Below are 19,717 nucleotides of genomic sequence, written 5' to 3' on the forward strand. Positions count from 1 at the left end.
CAATGTACAGTTTAAACAAGAACATATTATTATATAATCTTACGCAATACTTTATATAATAATACGTAATTCTTATTAATTGATACATTACTTATTATTTTACATTATTTTTCTTAATATTAAATATACATTAGTATCTCCAAAATCGCGAATACGCAAAAGAACGTAACCAATAAGATTTAAGTAATAAGTATAAATTGATCACCACAGTTTTCAATAATTTTTCTTTCAAGAATAATCGATTTCGATTGGAATATTTTCTTACTGATTCAGTCTTATTGCTTACGTTCTTCTGTGTGCTATCCGCTTAATCAAGATCAATCTTCAATTTCCAAGTGTGCGTGCATCCGTTGCCACTGCAATCTCGCTGACGTACCGTTGCGCTGGTTGCATCCGCTGCAGGCGCGTGTTGCTGAACATGCTACTGCTTGCAGCGACATCTAAAGCGGCAGGTCGCACCTGCTGAAATATAAGTTTGTCTAGATGATAATTATTTAATTGAAATTGAAGATGAGGGGAACGAAAGAACTGATGTCCCAGTCATACAATTATTTCGTGAAATCGGGAAGGATGAAGAGAAGGAGAAATTTCTTATGCAGATTTTTTATTACAAAAATAACTTTATATATAATTATGAATTATATAACATCTTGGGAATTTTCTGAAGACAGAATTACGTGGAAAAATAATAACGGAAGCGTCGAAAATGAAGAGAAAGATTCTATAATTCTTCCAAATTCCGCACACGATACGCGACGGTATTTTGCATATCACGATTAAATGAACGGTTAATGGTCGAAATATGTTTATCAGACTAGCTGAGTGCAATTTTCACGAATCATCCAAATATGATGAATCGGTTTATCATCGTTCAACCCGTTATCCATTCGCGCTCGCGGTTCTGCACACGTGTAGTTCAACGTGACGGAATTGCATCTGCTCACGTGGACGGCGTGTAGAAATTACGGACAAACGATGGCCGGGATAATATGTACGGATTACGGAATCTCTTCGGGAATCGAGGAATCTCCATGGAGAATGTACGATTACGTAATACAGTGGCGTCCACAAGTAGTCGTGCCGTACGCGTGCGGCCAAACGCCGTCGCGTTTGTCGCGCAGGATCGCGCGAAACAGTCTCGCCGATCTTACTCGTCGGGATCCTTCCGGGACAAATGCGAGATTTACGCGTGAATTCTAGATATGTAATTACACGTCCAATTCCGACGAATTGCGCGGACGCGTACCGGGAATTTGTGGAAGGTACTGTATGTCCATCCGCGTCGCGTAGAATCCAACGAGCATTCATTTCCATAACCAGACCCGAAGGGCGATATTACCTAACCCGGCCGAGCGACTTGATAAATCCCGCGATGTTGGAAAATGGACCTGTTCTCGAGCTTTCGAAGCCCGCGGTGAAATACCGTCATACCGGGACAAAAACCTGTATTCTTACCGGAAACTTCACGCTATATGCGACCGTCCATGCACATACACACACGCACACAAACCTGAAGTTGATTTAATTTAAATTTGACTTTATCTCGCTTGAATTTGAATTTCGTTTTATTCGATTTGATTTCACAGTAGCATTTAAATTGGAGTGAAATAAATATAATTTTAACTTTATTCATTTTTATGTACAAAGAAAGAGAACAAGAGAGAGACAATACATGCACTGAGAGAAAAAATATGTAAAAAATAAAAAATACTTATTTGGTAAATACTAATAACACACAGTAGAAAATATTTTGTATTTGTGTTGAACCCAATCTGTGTGAGAATTTTTCTGTTAAACTTTTAACATATCCATGTGTTAATTTAACATATTGTCGTTGGGTTACTTCAACTCATTATTTCTAAGTTAAGATAACACAATAGTATCCAGATGTCATATTTCAGTATTAATTTTCGACACATTATTTGTGTTATTTGTTTATATTTGCCTTATTTATTTATATTTATTTATATTTGTGTTATTTGTTTATATTTGCCATATTTGCCTTATTTGTTAAATTAACACAAAAATTAGAGTGGATAAATTGGAACATGTGAAATGCGTTGAATTTAACACGAAAAATTATTTGCAATACACATTTATTTAAATCCAAATTCTTTTGTTTAAATAGATTAAACAATTGCTTCCGTGAAAAGCTAGGAGGTTTCAAGAAAATGTATATTCTTTTATTTGGAAATCATTTTATATTAGTGTAAGTAAATATATTATTAGCACCCACCGAATAATTCCTTTTTATTTCTTAGATATATTTCTCTCGTAATGTAAGAAATGTCGCGTGAAAATTCGATAACTGCTTAAATCTAATTAATGTATCGGATTAAAATGAAACAATCTGTTATCTAACGATGTTAGTTGGCTCAATATACACCGGCGCGCGTCCAACCAAACTTACACTATTGGTGGGACACGAAATAGCGCTGCAATTCAAACGCATACACACAGACTGGTGTGTCACGAAATAAGACGGGGATCAATACGAGACGCGCGTTGAAGGAACGGCAGTACTTACGTTCATTATATCTATACACCGACCTATGTGTGTGTATATGTGGCAGATGGTGGTTGCCGGTGTTTTGGCACGTGACCGTTGGCAGCGGTTGTACCGTTCCATGCGTGACCCTCAACACGCACCCCTAGTGTGTTTCCAACCGACTTCGAGCAATGAGCTGAAGTCGCTCGCGCGAACGTTACATCAGTGACTGTGACATAAAATGGGTTTTAAGTTACGTTGGTCGCTTTGGACATTACGGTGAGTCGAAATTGAAATCGTATTTGTCATTAGCATTATTCTCAGCTCCGTCGCCAGGCTTTCCTCAACGAAAATCCGAGCGGTCGTTCTGGCTCGCGGCGATTTTTGACATTAAGATCCTTCATAAGCGTGAATTAAGCCGAATCAAACAAGGTTTGATTGATACGAAGCTTCGTTGTTTGCTCGCTAAAGGATACTCGACTCGCGAAGAATATGTATATCTGTCTTATGTACCAAATCGCTCGAAGACCGAGATATTGGCGCGACATTTTCATTCGAGGAAAGTTCTGAGGCGTTCAAAACGGACGTAAAGCTTATACGTGTGAAAAGGAATTGCGATGAATCTGAAACATCCTGTACGCACGTTAATCTCGACACGCTTGTCGAGGTCGTACGTCCGCGGAAAAGTGTGCCTGTAACTTCGTTGACGAAGGGAAATCTGTGCGGCTGCGGGTATAAGGTATCGGAGAAATTCCGTGTCGCTGAACCGTTAGACCGTCACCTGTTCGAGGTGTTATGAGTGTGCATTGTGTACACTTGAGGATGCACACACAAGCATCTAGATCAGAGAGAAACAAATATGACGATCGAAGTTGAGAAGTTTTTGAGAAGTTCGTTGATCGAAACACGAATCATGCAATGTCTGATACAATGTCCGGCAATAAACGTTGGACAGCGATATTCGCAAATACTTGTTGTAAACAGATACTTTTAAGTAATATACCTTTGTTAATGCTACCTGTGGTGAAAATCCCAAATGATTTCAAATGAATAGGTTTGGTGTCTCGAGGTATTTCTTCTCTCTTTAATCAGTAGTTAGTCGATAGATTACTATATTGAGAGAAAAAACACTTCAAAAGTAAAAGATATTTATATATTCAGGTATTAATAACATATTTATTTAAATCTAAATTCTTTTATATATTTAAATAGAATAAACAGTTGATTTTATGGAAAAAACTAAGATTTAAAAAAAAAATATTTTTTTTATTTGAAAAATATTTGGTTAGTTCAAATGTCTTAGTATAAATATAAATATTTTAGTTGTGTGTCCACTGAATAAATATATTTAATTTTTTAGATGTTTTTAGGTTAAAACAATAGTCTTACTTAATTAAATATTTTTTAATCTGGTATCTAAGATACTTTATATCTTAGATATTTTTAGATTAAATGATATTTAATTAAGTAAGGCTATATCAATCAAAGAATTACTAGCTGCTGCGTGTTTAAATAGGAAATGGATGTATTAATTAGATAATACTTAATCAAGTAAGAATATACTCTCGAAGAATATTTAATTTCTATTAATATTTCAGCTTTTGGATTATGAGTAATCGCTTTGTTAGAAGCAGTAGTTTAATGTCGAAGTTCCTTCGCGAACAAACCCGTGGTTGAAAATAAACGAAAGTTGCTGCGATTTCATTCATTTTGTTATTTCTTTTTTTGTTCTTGAGTGGCATTTACAAATTTGCAAGCGACGAGTGCTTTTGTGCGAGAAGCTGCGCTAACTAGAGGCGAGAATTTATGAAATAATCTATAAATTTCATCACGATCGACGTGCGCCTCTAGTAAAGAGGAACACGGAGATGCCGTGACCAATGAAGAGGCACGGCTCCTCTTCCGTTGAAGTGGTGTATTAATCTTGATTTATGTTGATACTACACGACCGAGTATCCTGGAGTCTGACCTTGAAATCGACCCCCTTCCCCTCGTCCCTTTTCTCTCTCGTTCTCTCTCTTTCTCTCCCTCCCTCTCTCTTTCTTTCTCTCTATGCCTCTTGCTTCAGCAACGAGTCATCCAGCAGCCGCCGTTTCTAAATGATGATGAATGTCATTGCACTCTTATTGGAAATCTGCATCTAACTGCAATTCCTTCCTCGCCGAGAAATTGCTTTCACGCGTGCGGCATAGATTTTTCGCAGGATCTCTCGGAGGAAAATATGATCGTCGATTTTATCGGCCTTCGGATGTGTACAGATGTATTTCGAAGTAAGAGTAGGATGTCCCTCTCACAATACAATGTTTGATTTTAGTAGTCGAAATAACGTGAGACACGATCTAATGTATTTGTCACGAATATTCATTATTCAAAACACAATTGATTTTCCCACAGACGACGCGAAGAGAATTCTACGAAACACTCTTTAATCGCGTTTTTAAGTACATTAATCTTTCCTCCGAGGATAAATTTCTCACTGTGGAAGCTTCGAGAGAGAAAAAGAAGTAGAGCCGATCCACGGTGCAGTCGAAAGTCGTGGCAAATTTTTTACTCGCGCGACAGACCGCCGTCACCGGTCGCGAGATGTGCCCTCCGGGGGATTTACGAGGCGCGGCGAGATCGGGTAGGAGGGGGCATTTAAAATTTGACAGAGCGGCTCTGTCGTGGGTACTTGGCTTTATCCAGCTGGCTCGATCTCGGACGATTTCTTACAGGCGACCGGTATACCATTACACGCAATTTTAGCTTTCTCGGCCCGACGATTCTCAGTATTACGCGGATTTCCTCGCTCTCGGCCGTATAACGTCCGACGAGTGGCGAAATCGATCACAGTAATCTGCAGAATTCGTGATTTGGCCGCTCTCGCCTAATCCGCGCAAATCAGGTTAGCGTGATTTCGCATCGTGCTAAACGTAATAGTCACTTTGCCGCTTTCACGTGTAAGGGCGGTATGCCGCGCGCGAGGGATAAATCCATCTTTTATGTAACAGTTGTGAAAAATCTGGCGCCATTATGTAACATTCTAACAGCGCAGCGGCGTGGAAAACGGACGGGGAGGGGGGCGGGGGAAAGCAGAGTGCGATTACGAATATGCCACGATGATTTTACTGGGATATCACTGACGAGATTATTAGAGAAATGATCTGGCATGCAATACGCGTCGGCATATTTAGCAGTCGAGCTTCTTAGAAATTAATCGTAATTTGATTCTTCCGTTTTATCGCGCGCGAATGAACACAATGCATCGATAATCGTATGTGTGTGTTTCGAGTAACGTCATCTCGATAACGCAACAAAGAGATTCTTTTATCGCCTGAAGTGATGACGATATACTGCTAGATAATCGTGCAAAATATGGTTTATTAGTCGATGTTGATATTACACGGCATCAAAAGATTTGTAGATTAGATATTTTGCAAGCCAACGTATCACCCTTTAAGGAATAACAACCAACCAACGTTACTCTTTAAGGAGTGCAAAGAAACATTTTTTTTAAAAGATAAGAAGACGTAGATACCTACGTCAAGTCTAAGATATACAGTGTTATTAGTCCTCCTTCGGACTAAAACATATCTTGAAACTGAAAATGAAGTGTTTCTTGAGTCGGATCAATGGCATTAAACATGTTATTTATTTATGTCATTATTATTTTTCATCGTTGTTACGAGTAAATATCTGAAAAATAAATCAATCAGCTGATCGGTTTCCTCTTGCGCGAAAAACACTTTAACCGATTCACTAGGCGATATTTATCGAGAATATAGTTTATAATTTTCAACATTTTCAGTAATTTCGAAGATACATTAACACATATACATATATATATGTATATATATATATATATATATATATATATATATTCTTTTTTCATTTATATGAAAGTCGGCTCTGATCGAAATTAAATCAAACGGCTAATTTAGCTTGAATAAGTTACATCAAATATGTAATTTGTTTGTGTCATTATTTTTACTACATTATTCTGTTACGTATATAAATATCTGGAAAATAGATCGATCAGCTAATTCATTGGTGGTTTCCCTGAAGCGAGAAACACTCTAACTGATTTACCAGACAATATTTATCAAGAATACAGTTTGTAATTCATAACATTCAATAATTTCAAATATACATTAGAGTTGACATTTTTTTTTAAGAATTTGTCAAACACACTGCGAAATGAAATCGAGCAGCTGATCTGAGTTAAACAAATGACATTAGATATGTACTTTATTTATATCATTATTTTCCATCACATTACTGTTACGTGTATAAATATTTGGAAAATAGATCGATCAGTTGATTCGTCGGTGCTTTCCCTCGGGCGAGAAACATTCTAACTCACTTATCGGATGATATTTATCGAGAATATAATATGTAACTTATAATATTCAATAAAATTTCGAGTATACGTTAGAGTTGGTATTTTTTTGAAGAATTCGTTGAACTGACCGCGAGATGAAATCGAGCAGCTGATCTGTCATCGATGCTCCGCGCGCGAGATCGTCGGCCCCGTCGCCACGCGCGAGCGCGCCCGAGCGCGGCCGAGCGCGGCCGAGAACAGCCGAGCGGAGCGGCGGAGCCGGCCGAAGACGCGACGGCGCGAAAGCCGCTGTCGGTCAGTCGCGGAGCGACAGTTCGCGTAGTCTGATCGACGCGGATATCCCGTAGACACGTGCGCTGCGTCGCATCTTGCTCTTTCATCTCCGTGATCAACGCGAGTGCCTTCCGCGACGTGGACGACTGTGGCACGGTCTCGATTCGTCGCGCAATCGCCATAACCGGAGGACAAGACGAAGTACGAGCGGTGTCGTCGTCCGGGTCATCGCCGCGACATTTCTTTCGCCTGCCGGAAATGCACGCGGCCGTTTGAAAGCCACAACCGATCCGTTCATCGCACGGGAACGAAGTGACAATAGTGCCAGCGAGACTGAGGTTCATGGTGACTGACCGCGTCGTTCGCTGGAATTTCGGAGCCGCCTACGGACGGCCGGATGACATGACAGTGGCGCAGTTTTGATTGTGTAAGGTAAGCTCGTAAGATTACGCGTTTGAGACTCACATGGCGTACGAAGTCAATGTTATTATTGCTGAAACGTTTCTCCAATATCTCGGTCGATTAAATTCCTTTGCGCGACAATACGATGTTGTGGTAATTCTATTCGTCGGACAGCGGTGCATTAATACCGCTGAAACGTTAGCTTAAGATGGTATTGAGAAGAAGTAATTGGATCGACAAGATCAACGGTCAGCCGCCTGTCAAGACATTCTGTGTCTGTTGAACAACGCGTTGGCGCGACAATCAGTTGCGTTGATACAATCACTGACCAAATCGCTATTGTTGAGTTAGTTGATAACTCATCGGAGAAAATATTATAGTTTTTTTGTCATATAAATTCTTTTTAATTTTATTATATGTTTTTAGTAGTCTGGAAATAGACTGTCAGTAAGAGCCATCTTGCTGACGAATATAGTAAATTCCGCTGGAAAAATAGCAAATTGTGCTGGAAATACAGCAGATTTTTTATTTTAGTAAATATAACTAAATATAAATAGTATATATAAAATGAAAGGACATTTATGACAAATTGTCAATTTTTCTCGGTTATAAAGTTCTGTAGTGATTTTTACTATAAAATTCTCTCCATGTATGATTCATTCAATCGACTAAACATTTGCTTCAACGAATTTCGCTCGTCCAATCAAAGTATCATTGAATTAAACGTTTGTTCTCTCAGTATCAGATAGTTATATTTCGATAGATATTGAAACGATATCAATTTAAGCACAAGATAATCTTCAATTAACCAAGAGAACCTTGTATTGATGTTCCCCAGCAAACACAACGTTACATGTAACATACATTAGTATGTTATAGTAAAAAATTACAACTATAACATAGTTATAGTTGTAATTTTTTACTCTACAATATAACTGTTATATAACAGTTACAGTGTTGAGTAGGAAATTATAACTAACATGTATGTTACATGTAACGTTGTGTTTGCTGCGTCGGGTTTATTCAAAGTCCTGGAAGGAGTAGCATTTTGAGACCATAGGTTTGTTCGAGTTGCTTGTACTATTCACACTTTTACACCTAATGCCCAGTAGTGCACAGTAGTGCACCTCATACAATATAAATTTTCCAAAATACGTTCTGAAGACGCTTTTAGGACGGAGGGATGTCATCAGAATATTTTTAGGACGTCCTTTGAAAATGTGAGCTGTCTGAAAATAGCTAATATCCAATAAGTTTATTCTCATTAATTGAACTTTTTACACTTTCACACTTAGTACACATTAATTCTTTAGAGGTTCTAAAAACGACGTCATGAGTTCCATTCGTGTTACGAGTGTAATTGCAATTTTGATACACTTTTTACACTTGATCTCAAGCAAGAGTGAAAAGTGTATCAGAACTTACACTCGTAACACGAACGGAAAACATGACGCCATTTTTAGAACGTCTAAAGAATTAATGTGCACTAAGTGTGAAAGTGTAAAAAATTTAATTAATGTGAATAAACTTATTGGATACCCTTATAGAAATATCATACTAAGAATCATTGATAATTACTTATTTTCAGTATTAAAAATACTGGATAATAAGTAATTATCAATAATTCTTAGTATAATATTTCTATAAGAGTATTAGCTATTTTCAGACAATTCACACTTTCAAAGGACGTCCTAAGAATATTCTGATGACGTCCCTCCGTACTGAAAACGTCTTCAGAATGTATTTTTGAAAATTTGTGTTGTTTGGAGTGCACTAGTGTGCAACGGGCATTAGGTGTAAAAGTGTGAAAAGTACAAGCAACTCGAACAAACCTCATGACAACATGGCTCCACCTTTAGTAACATAATTAAGAGTTCAATGTTGGTACAATATTTTCGTGTAGGTCTCAAGGGTCGCTTATCTCTGCACGGTGACTCGGTCGACGACAAAGTCGGGCGATTCGGGAACGGAGAGAGTAGCTTAAAATGCGTGCGCGTGGATCGTCTAGACGGCGATATGCCGGATATACTCTCCGCGAGAATGATATTCGGTAAAGCGACGTCGCGACAGGAATAATGCGTCCGACATAAACGCCCGCCAAACGCCATAAACTTCGAGACGTAGCCGTGCATTTACGACGGAGAAGAACGGGGCCACAATAGCGTTGTTGTTATCGTCGCGTGCAATAGGTCGGCATAAGCTTATCGCCTTGTTTCAACGCGAGCTGTTCTTCACAAGTCGCCAAGATAGCGCGCACAATAAAACTTGCCGGCTATTTGAGCGATATATTATCGAGCTGACGTTATTCCGAGCCCCGTCGCGTTATTGACTTCTCGTCGTAAATAATAGGCTCTTTAACTACTTCGTGCGACTACAAAGTTGTTCGAAAATGTCTGACATGTTTCGCGCACTTCGCGACATTTTTAACGTCGTCTCGTCGAGGTGTTACCTCGCACATCAGAGAGTCATTGCTTTGTGATCTGAATTATATCGTTTCTCAACAACATGTGTACACATACATGTATCATTTTTATCGTCTATAAAAACGCACGATTCAGCGGAACTTTGTTGAATTCGTACGTATCCGCAATGAGAGATTCACGTCGTCTCGTTTCCGTCGTAAATTGTCGTCGATAAGGGCGGCTTATCGCGCATCGCGATCTCATTCGCTCACCTCGGCAATTAAAGAGATATTTCGCGAGCGATACGACCGGAACGGTAATGTCCGTGGAACGCGGCGCACATCCGTAACAGATTTCTCCTTACAATTTTTTCGTTGCCTCTCTGAAATCACGAGCGAGAATGTCTCCTTCTTCCTGCCGTGTCGAACACCGGTTTGTGCCAAGAACGGAGATCAGGTTAATCGACAGCAATATTCAATATTCAAATTCGTTTTTATAGCAGCGTATTTTCGTCCCGGCCAACCTGAAATTAGCATCCCGGGAATAATTCGCTCCGTTTCGTCGCAGAATGTTTGTTTACACGCCGCGGCGCCATTCGTGCCTCACTTTGTTTTCCTTCAAGTCGGTCGCAGCGACCTTTAAACATGCGACTTTTGTTTTTGCGTGGTCGCGGCGAATTCCACGGCGTGTATCTACGCCTCAATAATATTCGCTATTCCCTGAATTCTTTCTTGAGAAAGAGAAAATATGCTTTATCGAACAAAGCTCGATTTGTGAATCGACAAGCCATGTCAGGTCAACCAGTTTTTATGAAAAGTCTCAGTACTCGGGAAAGCGTATCCGCGGAAGTCTTGTGATTATTGTCATTATCTCCTCGATACCTTGATCTTCGACTTTATCGCGAACAATTTTATGCGAAGAATACTGAAAGGCTAGTCAGATTTACGCGCAAAAAACTCGCAAGAAGCGATTGACGGAACTGTCCCGTATATTCTTGATGTATTTATTCTCGTTTTTTGTTTTGTCATTGACATTTTACACGGAGAGAAAAGTTGGTTTGGATTACAAGCAAATTTGTAATGATATACTCCAATGAACCAGAAATTCTAGATAAATCTACTAGAGTTCTGAAATACAAAAACTATCTTCCGTTCAAGTTAACAAGATATCTGCTTAACTTGAACAGAATTTTGATAACCTTAGTCGGAATTTTCTGGTTCGTTCATGTTTTACCAGAAAGTTCGTTAATCCACCAGACGTTTCTTCCGTGCATGGTCAGCACTAATCTTTGAGAACACGATATGAATAGTAATCGTTTAAAGGTACTATAATACTTGAATACTAATAATACTACCTAACTTTGGATATTATTATTATTTTGGTGTTTTACAAAATACGAATATTTTTAACATACAATATATGTACATACACTAAGGAAAAATATATCTAAAATTTAGTAAACATTTATTTGATGGGTACTAACAGAGTACCCATCAAAGATACTAATAGTGATACTAATAGAGTATTTATTAAAATCTCAATTCTTTTAGATTTAAATTTTAGACTAAAATCTTTATTTATTAACTTTAGTTTTTTACTAACTTTCCAGAAATTTTAAGTTCTACGCAAAAATTTTTTATTTAAATAATTGTTTAATTTAAAGAATAAATAATTGTTTTCATCATGAGAAACTAAGATTTTCTTAAGAGATTTCAAGGGAAAGCATATTTTCTTATTTGAAAAATATTTTTTATTAATAAGTCAATATGCTATTAGTTTATACATCCGACAAATAAATATTCACTATGTCTTTGATATTTGTTCTCTTAATATATGTACTCTATATTGAAAGACTAAGTGTTTAAAGTCTTTTGATATAGACCAAAACAAGAAGAATGTCCAGAGTCAAGTACCAGTATTATTAGTCTTTTTTATTAGTAAGTCAATATGCTATTAGTTTATATATCCAACGAATAAATATTTACTATGTCTTAGATATTTGTTCTCTTAATATATGTACTCTATATTGAAAGATTAAGTGTTTAAAGTCTTTTGATGTAGACCAAAACAAGAAGAATATCCAGAGTCAAGTATCAGTATTATTAGTCTCCAGACATTGGATTAACTTTTACCTTATTGCCACACGTTAATTCTCTCTTTTCTTTTGTATTTTTTGAAAGTTTGCCCCGTCGAGGGCATTACATTGACAAAATGGACGGCACGAATGATGCGTCCTACGATCACATTTCTTTACACGTCGCCCATATGAATGCCGATTCGGTATGACACGCCCGTGTTACGTGAAAAAATGGTCTTTCACGGTCGTTGCCGGACAATCCGTTAACTCTGCGAAGATATTCGACGGTTGCCCAACAGTTCAACTCGTTAAGAATAACAATTACAAGATCGTTACAGCGCTCATTTCACGCTTACTAACGTCTCAGTAACGTTCGTCACGATGTTGATACTTCGAGCGTGCATTTAGTCGTGGTTTTATTAGAGCACTCAATCTTGAAAGTATTGTAGTCAACAACTGTGGAGTGGAAAATTACAGAAGGCTGTGCATTTCAAAATTAACGCTCGTGTTAGTAATGACTAACGGTTTATTTTAACAAAAGATACATAAGCTGTATCTGCAATTAAGAATTTGTATGCACGGAGAGAATATTATACTCTTCTTCATACACATATAGAAAGAATTTTATAATAAAAATTATTGTAGGATTGTGTATATGTGTGTAACCGAGGAACATATCGACATCCTACAGCAATTCACCATATCTTTTCGTTTTATATATACTACTTATATTTTAGAAACTATTCAGTCTTGCACTGTGTTAAATTTAACATTTCATGTGTCTTAAATCATCCACTCTCATTTACGCGTAAATTTAACACGAAACAAGTGTGGTAAAAAGTAACACGCATAATATTAAAAATTAACACAAGAATTTAACACTTGAATACCGTCAGGAATCACAGTTTATATTAAATTGACATATGTATAATATTAAATTAACTAAGATAAAACGTTACTTTAACATTTGAGAGAAGTATTAATCTAATCAGTTTTGATGAAGTGAAAATATTAAATTGACATATGTATAATATTAAATTAACTAAGATAAAACGTTACTTTAACATTTGAGAGAAGTATTAATCTAATCAGTTTTGATGAAGTGAAAATATTAAATTGACATATGTATAATATTAAATTAACTAAGATAAAACGTTACTTTAACATTTGAGAGAAGTATTAATCTAATCAGTTTTGATGAAGTGAAAATATTAAATTGACATATGTATAATATTAAATTAACTAAGATAAAACGTTACTTTAACATTTGAGAGAAGTATTAATCTAATCAGTTTTGATGAAGTGAAAATATTAAATTGACATATGTATAATATTAAATTAACTAAGATAAAACGTTACTTTAACATTTGAGAGAAGTATTAATCTAATCAGTTTTGATGAAGTGAAAATATTAAATTGACATATGTATAATATTAAATTAACTAAGATAAAACGTTACTTTAACATTTGAGAGAAGTATTAATCTAATCAGTTTTGATGAAGTGAAAATATTAAATTGACATAATCTATATCTGACATATTAAATATGTCAATTTAACATAACCTGTGATTCCTAACGGTAAGTATTAAATTCTTGTGTTAATTTTTTCTATATTATGCGTGTTACTTTTTAACACATTTGTTTTGTGTTAAATTTACACATAAATGAGAGTGAATTATTTGGGACATGAAATATGTTAAATTTAATAAGTTTTTACAGTATGATATTCTAATCTATTGATATTCTAATTTGACTGATAATCAGAATATCAATACTGTATAAATATCAATATATTTGTTATTTTATCTACATTTTTTACACTGTAAGTACACTTTACATGGAGGAAATTCTAATCAGTTCTAATCAGAATATCGATATTGATATTGAAGTTGACGAGGTAACAGTTATAATTAATTATAGCAATCTGTACAAAAGTATAGATAATCACAATGGATAAGCGATTATAATTTATATCATATGCTTCGAACCTCTATGGAGAGACTTTATAAAGTAGAAATTGTTTACTGCGTGAGCGTTAGCAAATGGTGTTAAGATTAAAGTACGATAATTAATGTACTCCACTTTACTAAAAGTTATCTCGCCCCACGATGAATCAAGTATCGCTCGAACGAAGAAGCCCGATAAACATCGGTATTTGCGACGTTCGATCAACGACTTCTATGCTTTCGTTATTAAATCGCACGGCGTGTTTCCCGGGATGTTTACGCAAGCGATAGCCGGGGATATCTCCGATACCGGGAGAAGAGTGTATTTGCTTTGTGTTTGACTCGTAAAAAAGATTCGCCGCGAGCATTCTTTGCCACACAGTAGTGACTGACAGCTGGGCTTACGTCACACGAGACGATTTAAACAGCGTGTCGACCGATACGCTTATCGTGAACGCGTTTCGGCATCGCGTTTTGTCTATTTTCGGGCTGCGACTTAAACAACTACCGAACGGTTAGGCGACAGTTTTCCGAAAAGGAAGGAGGGGATAATGTTGGTACCAAGGAAAATCTCTACACGATATAATTTAAAGATCTGTTCTTTGTAACTGCACTGCTGAACTGGTGCAATAAATTGAAGTGAGGCATACGTTATATACGTTTTCTCACTCCAACCTTTTGCATTAGTTCAACAGTGTGTAGTTACAAAGAACAGATCTTTAAATTATATCGTGTAGAGATTTTCCTTGGTACCAACATTATCATCTCCATTTTTCGGAAAACTGTCGCCTAACCTGGCGAACGGATGCCAGTAAGAGAGAGACCAGAGAGAGAAAGAGAGAGAGAAAAGATGATTGTGCCGCTGCACCGCGGCTTCTTTTTCTCCATCGTCGCCGCCGTCACGCCGTTAGGAAAACTGTTGTAATCAATTTTAATTGCGGTCCTTGCTCCGATTTCCGTTGACGATCCGGGCGACGCGAGTGTCGACGTTATGCGATTTTATCGCACAGACTGCGATCAGTGAACCAAACTCCCACGGGTTACATCCGTGTGGACCTCGTCGTTGTCTCGATTTTTAAACTTTTACAATCTGATATGCGTATTCTTGCTAATCGACCGCGATTACGTGTTTCCTCGAGACTTCCGCGCGAAATACAGCGGGATACAGATGCACAGAGAGAATGATTTATTGATTCAAATAAATGTTTCTTTGGAATAGTCCGAACGAATTATTTGGTTGACACAACAAAAATATTTCTTTGGAACTAAGCCGCAAATAAATATTTTTGTTGCTTTAAACAAAATTTTGTTTGATCAATCGAAAAATTCGTTTAGACTATTCCAAAGAAGCGTTTATTTTTCAACCAAATTCAACGAAATCATTCTCTCTGTGTGGGTTCCGCGAGACTGCTGGTTCCCTCCTTGCCGCATGCAATTGAAGATGCGCTTTTGCGACTCTTCGTTTGAAACAAGACTTCGTGTAAAATTTCGTTTGAAATTTATGATAACGAGCCGCATACTTCGCGAGAAAAGAAAGTATCGTGTGAAAGGACTTCAGGTAAAAGGATGAAGTATAAAGCAGGCGAGTCTCTGGACCAGCGGAGCGCCTCGAGTTCGACAGTCGCGGGAATCACAGGACCGGATCAACCGTAAGCATTTAATTAGCGTCGCGTTAATCAGCTTTCGCGGTTTCTTGATCGCGCCGTGGTCTTTTCTCGAGGCCTGTACACACGAGGGAAGAGGAGAAGGGAAAGGGGGAGAGATGGCCGGACACACATGTAAGTCGAGGTATAACCGTACATCTCTGCCGCTACGGACGCCTTCCGCCCCTCGCTCTCAACCGTCTTTTCTGCGATTGTAAAGGCACGGAACCGTATCGGGAACCAATAGCCTTTAATTAGAATCGCGATGTGCGCTTCCGCGATTGTCCCGCGGAACATATCCGACGCGCAGGAGACGTTTTATGGCTTTCGCAAGAACGATTTTGCATGCCTTCGAGTTCAAGCCGAATCAACCCGTTATTCAGCCCGGCGTGCCCCCCGCGCTCCTCTCTCGTTTCATTCCCGGATTTTCGCGCGCCGGTACGAGGTCGTTGGTAAAAATAAAACTTGGGAGGGGGTGTGATATTTTAAACACGGAAGGTATAAGACGTTATCATTATTTATTTTATTATTAGTACATTTCAGTGTTGAGCATTAATCGATTAAAATTTTGTTTCGCTGAAATATAATCGGTGAATCAATAATCAAAATTAATCAGTTGTCACGTATGAAATCGTATGAAATAAAATTTGCGGATAACCTTTTAAGCATGGAATATAATAACGTTATTACTATGTATTTAATGCATATCAGTGTTGGACATTAGACGATTAAAATCTTCTTGGAGCGAAATATAATCGACGAGTCTGTAGTCGAAATTAATCAATCATCATACAGAGTGTCCGGTAATTCAGAGAAAAGCCGCGGTACAGTTAGATCGGGTGAAATTGAATAAAAAATTCCCCTACCATTTTGCGAACAATTACGTAAAATTCTAAGTTATTAATCAAAGAAGATTCGTGAATGATCGCGCGCCATACGGTAGATGAGCTATGATGGCCACGTCTGCCGCTATATATGCTTGTGTATTAGGTCAAACTAAACAAAAAATCCTCTACCATTTTCGAAATGACCACATATATGTCTAATTATTAATTAAAGAAGATTGGTGTACAGTTATGCGCGATAATACACTAATATTCTTTAATTAATAACTAAACATCTATGTGGTCATTTGGAAAATAATGGAGGACTATTTTAACCTGATATACATGCATAGCAGCGAACAGTTTATTTACTGTATAGTTACCGTCACAGTTTATTTACTGTATAGTTACCGTATAGTGCGTGATCATTCACGAATCTTCTTTGATTAATAACGCAAAATTTTACGTGACGAGTTAACGGACACCTTGTATAAGAACACAATTTCGTTGGTTGGTGAAATTAATTATTAATCAAACTTTGATATAATTTATTAAATACTAATTAATAATTAATTTTATTGATCGATTAAATTATTTGTGATTGTATATATAACCAATTTTGATTACTGATTCATCGATTATTTTAGTCAAAGAAACTTTTAATGAAGTAATGCATATCACAACACTCATACATATCATCATGTACTATTATATAATTGTTACTTGATAATTACATATCCCGCACAGAAGAAAATAACTCCGTTAGTGTAATTAAATTTTCCGTTACTTGCATGTGTGAGCAAGAATAATATGAAGCAGGCGGGAAAAATTTAATTGTAAAAAGATTCCTGTACGTGGGGAGAATATATATGGGGAAATTATATAGTCTTTTTTTATGTAAATTCTGTTCAATTTTATTATGTTTCTAGCTGTGTACAGGAAGGTTTTTATTGTTAGGAAGCATAGCAAATTTTGTTCGAAACTTAGCGAATTGTTTTAATAGCACACTTTAGTTTTCAAAAAAAAAAAAAAAATATATATATATATATATATATATATATATATATATATATATATATTATAAATAGTACACGAAAAACAAAAGGGCAATAAATTACTGCAGAATGTCTATATATCCCTTTGTTACGAAATATTGTAACAATTTTCACTATAAAATTCTCTTCGTGCAGGACTCCTTCGTTTCTACTCAATCCCAAATAGCAGAGACATCAGTGTTGGGCATTAATCGATCAAAGTTTTCTTCGATTAAAATAATGAAAGAATCTGCAGTCAAAATGAATCAGTATATATTGATATATAAGATCACAAATAATTTTTTGCGTCATATATATAAAATCACATATAATAACTTCTTCAACACAGAAGGTATAGGACGTTACCACTATGAAATTGATGCGTATCAGTGTTGGGCATTAGTTGGTTAGGATTTGAATATCATTTCTTGTTTTGAATATCATTTCTCATCGTGAACTTTTCATCTGGTCTGTATTTAGTCATACGGAACGGAGATTTCTTTCCGTGCGGTAATATATCGCATATTTTCTCTGCAAACAAGACATACGAGCGGATCGACGTTCACGCTACAACGCGCGACACTCGAGATTTTTCCCCGCAAAGAATAGTAAGAAGCCATCGCGGCTGAGAGATACCCACACTGTGTATGCACTTTCACGAACTAATCTTATGCATCTGATGCAACTCTCCGGCATGTAAATTTCGCGATTATCGCTCCTTCCGATTCCCCGCCTCGGATCCGCCCTTGCTCCGCGTGTGCGTTCGCCGCGTACGCTTCACGCACACCACGCGTGCACGCGAGCGTGAGCACAAATCTTACGTGTGTGCCTTGGAATTTGCACAACTTCCGATTACCAACCGCACGATCTCGGTAAGCGGGGATGCCTGAGAGTGCCTTTTCCTCCCCGCCTCTTATTGCCGCGAGAAACGAGGGTGATTTCCACATCGAGCCGCCGAATTCTCTTCGCGATGCAAATTATCGTGAAGTGAGATTACCTTCAATTATGTCAATTTTCCCCCGTCGTCGCGCCAGCTTTTCTTCTCCTTCTCTTCCTGTGAGTTCTTCTTCTTTTCTATTCTCTCCTTTAATCCGCTCTTCACGGCGATACGAGGTCTTTCGCAAAACCGTCACGCGCGCAATAAAGTTACGAGTGTGTCGAGGCGCGAAACAATGCCTCGCGCGTTTTTACGACTACGACGGCGACGCGCGGCTACGTGGCGATTGCTGGTGCTATCAATCTTTCGACACACACCGGCTCTCGAGCACTGCGGGCGTCGCGTCGTTTGGTGCGAGACCGTACGACTTATATTTGCGTATCTCGCAATCGATGATGCTACACTGTCGGCTAACGGTGCATCCGAGCAACTTCCTGGTAGTCGCGGCCTGAACGGCGCCTTCGCGAAAATAAGCGCGACGAATCGTAGGAGACAGAAATTCGTGACATCACGACACGTGCAGCTGAACGGGCGAACGAGAGTTTGTCGTTATCGTTGGCCGCGGTGCCGTTATCGCAACGGGTATCGCCTACGAAAATCTTCAGAAAACTCTCGCGAGTCGAGCCTCTCTTGGAGCTACGCGAAGATACCTCGTGCGCGATTCAAATTCGCCAACACCGAATCTATCTTGCTGCGCAGGGAAAATGTACTCCAAAGTATAGTCAATGTATTCTTCACTGAAACGCTGCATTTAACCCTTAAGCACTGACACAGATCTACAAAAATATTTCGAAGTTTGATAATTACCTGAGAAAGTGTGCGAAATGTCTTTCCTTATCGTTACTTCGTATCTTACGGGCTAAAGAAAAGATAGACGGACGCGATGTGTACACGCAAGCGGAAGTAAAACAACAATAAGTTTTTTTATTTCATTGGGAGTCTATCAGACTCCTGTCAGTGCTTAAGGGTTAAAACTGGTGGTTTAGTTATAAGCACAGCACTGCAATCGGTAAGCTCTCGTTAAAAGGGTCAGCTAATAGTAGGGACTGTTTTACCGTAGGTCTGTTCTTTATAGCTGTACTGCTGAACTGATGCAATAAGTTAGAGTGAAAAAGATATACTCATTTCATTCTAACTTATTGCACCAGTTCAGTAGTGCAGTTACAAAGAATAGACTACATTATTGATTCGTAAAAAGATTCTTCTTTAGAGTATATGATAGAGAGATTTTCTAAAATCTATAAGGTGTATATATCTTAAAACTGTTGCCAAGAGAATATTCCTTGTTGAAGATAACCATTACTCAACGGAAGGAAAGTAAGGAAGAATTGCCTAAATCGTAACAGTCTCCTAAATTGTACCTCACCAG

At 37.7% G+C, this 19,717-nt stretch overlaps 1 protein-coding gene and 1 long non-coding RNA gene across 7 annotated transcripts in view; one reads left to right on the plus strand and one right to left on the minus strand.

The window, feature by feature from the left end:
• LOC116847463 (cordon-bleu protein-like 1) overlaps window positions 1-19,717 on the plus strand; it is a 132,548-nt gene that overhangs the window by 28,644 nt on the left and 84,187 nt on the right. The window contains exon 1 of one of the 4 annotated variants that reach the window (XM_032822485.1): window positions 2,655-2,767. The exons of 2 other annotated variants lie outside the window; for them this stretch is intronic. In XM_032822485.1, coding sequence (XP_032678376.1) covers window positions 2,730-2,767 — 38 coding nt within the window. In that variant the 5' untranslated portion in view covers window positions 2,655-2,729. Of the gene's footprint in view, window positions 1-2,654; window positions 2,768-7,091; window positions 7,515-19,717 lie in introns of those variants that run through there. One more of the 4 variants, XM_032822487.1, reaches the window with a different exon arrangement.
• Window positions 142-18,988, minus strand: LOC116847465. 3 transcript variants are annotated; one of them, XR_004378764.1, is made up of 3 exons: window positions 18,409-18,988; window positions 2,551-2,717; window positions 142-459 (listed from the first exon to the last, which is right to left on the minus strand). It is a non-coding gene; the product is annotated as an uncharacterized LOC116847465 (long non-coding RNA). The 3 variants fall into 3 exon arrangements; XR_004378762.1 differs by having other exon boundaries at window positions 2,528-2,717; XR_004378763.1 differs by having other exon boundaries at window positions 142-462; window positions 2,528-2,717.

This window comes from Odontomachus brunneus, unplaced genomic scaffold (genome assembly GCF_010583005.1).
Source record: "Odontomachus brunneus isolate Ranch 3 - 2012 unplaced genomic scaffold, Obru_v1 Obru_scaffold_078, whole genome shotgun sequence".
Classification (NCBI taxonomy): domain Eukaryota; kingdom Metazoa; phylum Arthropoda; class Insecta; order Hymenoptera; family Formicidae; genus Odontomachus; species Odontomachus brunneus.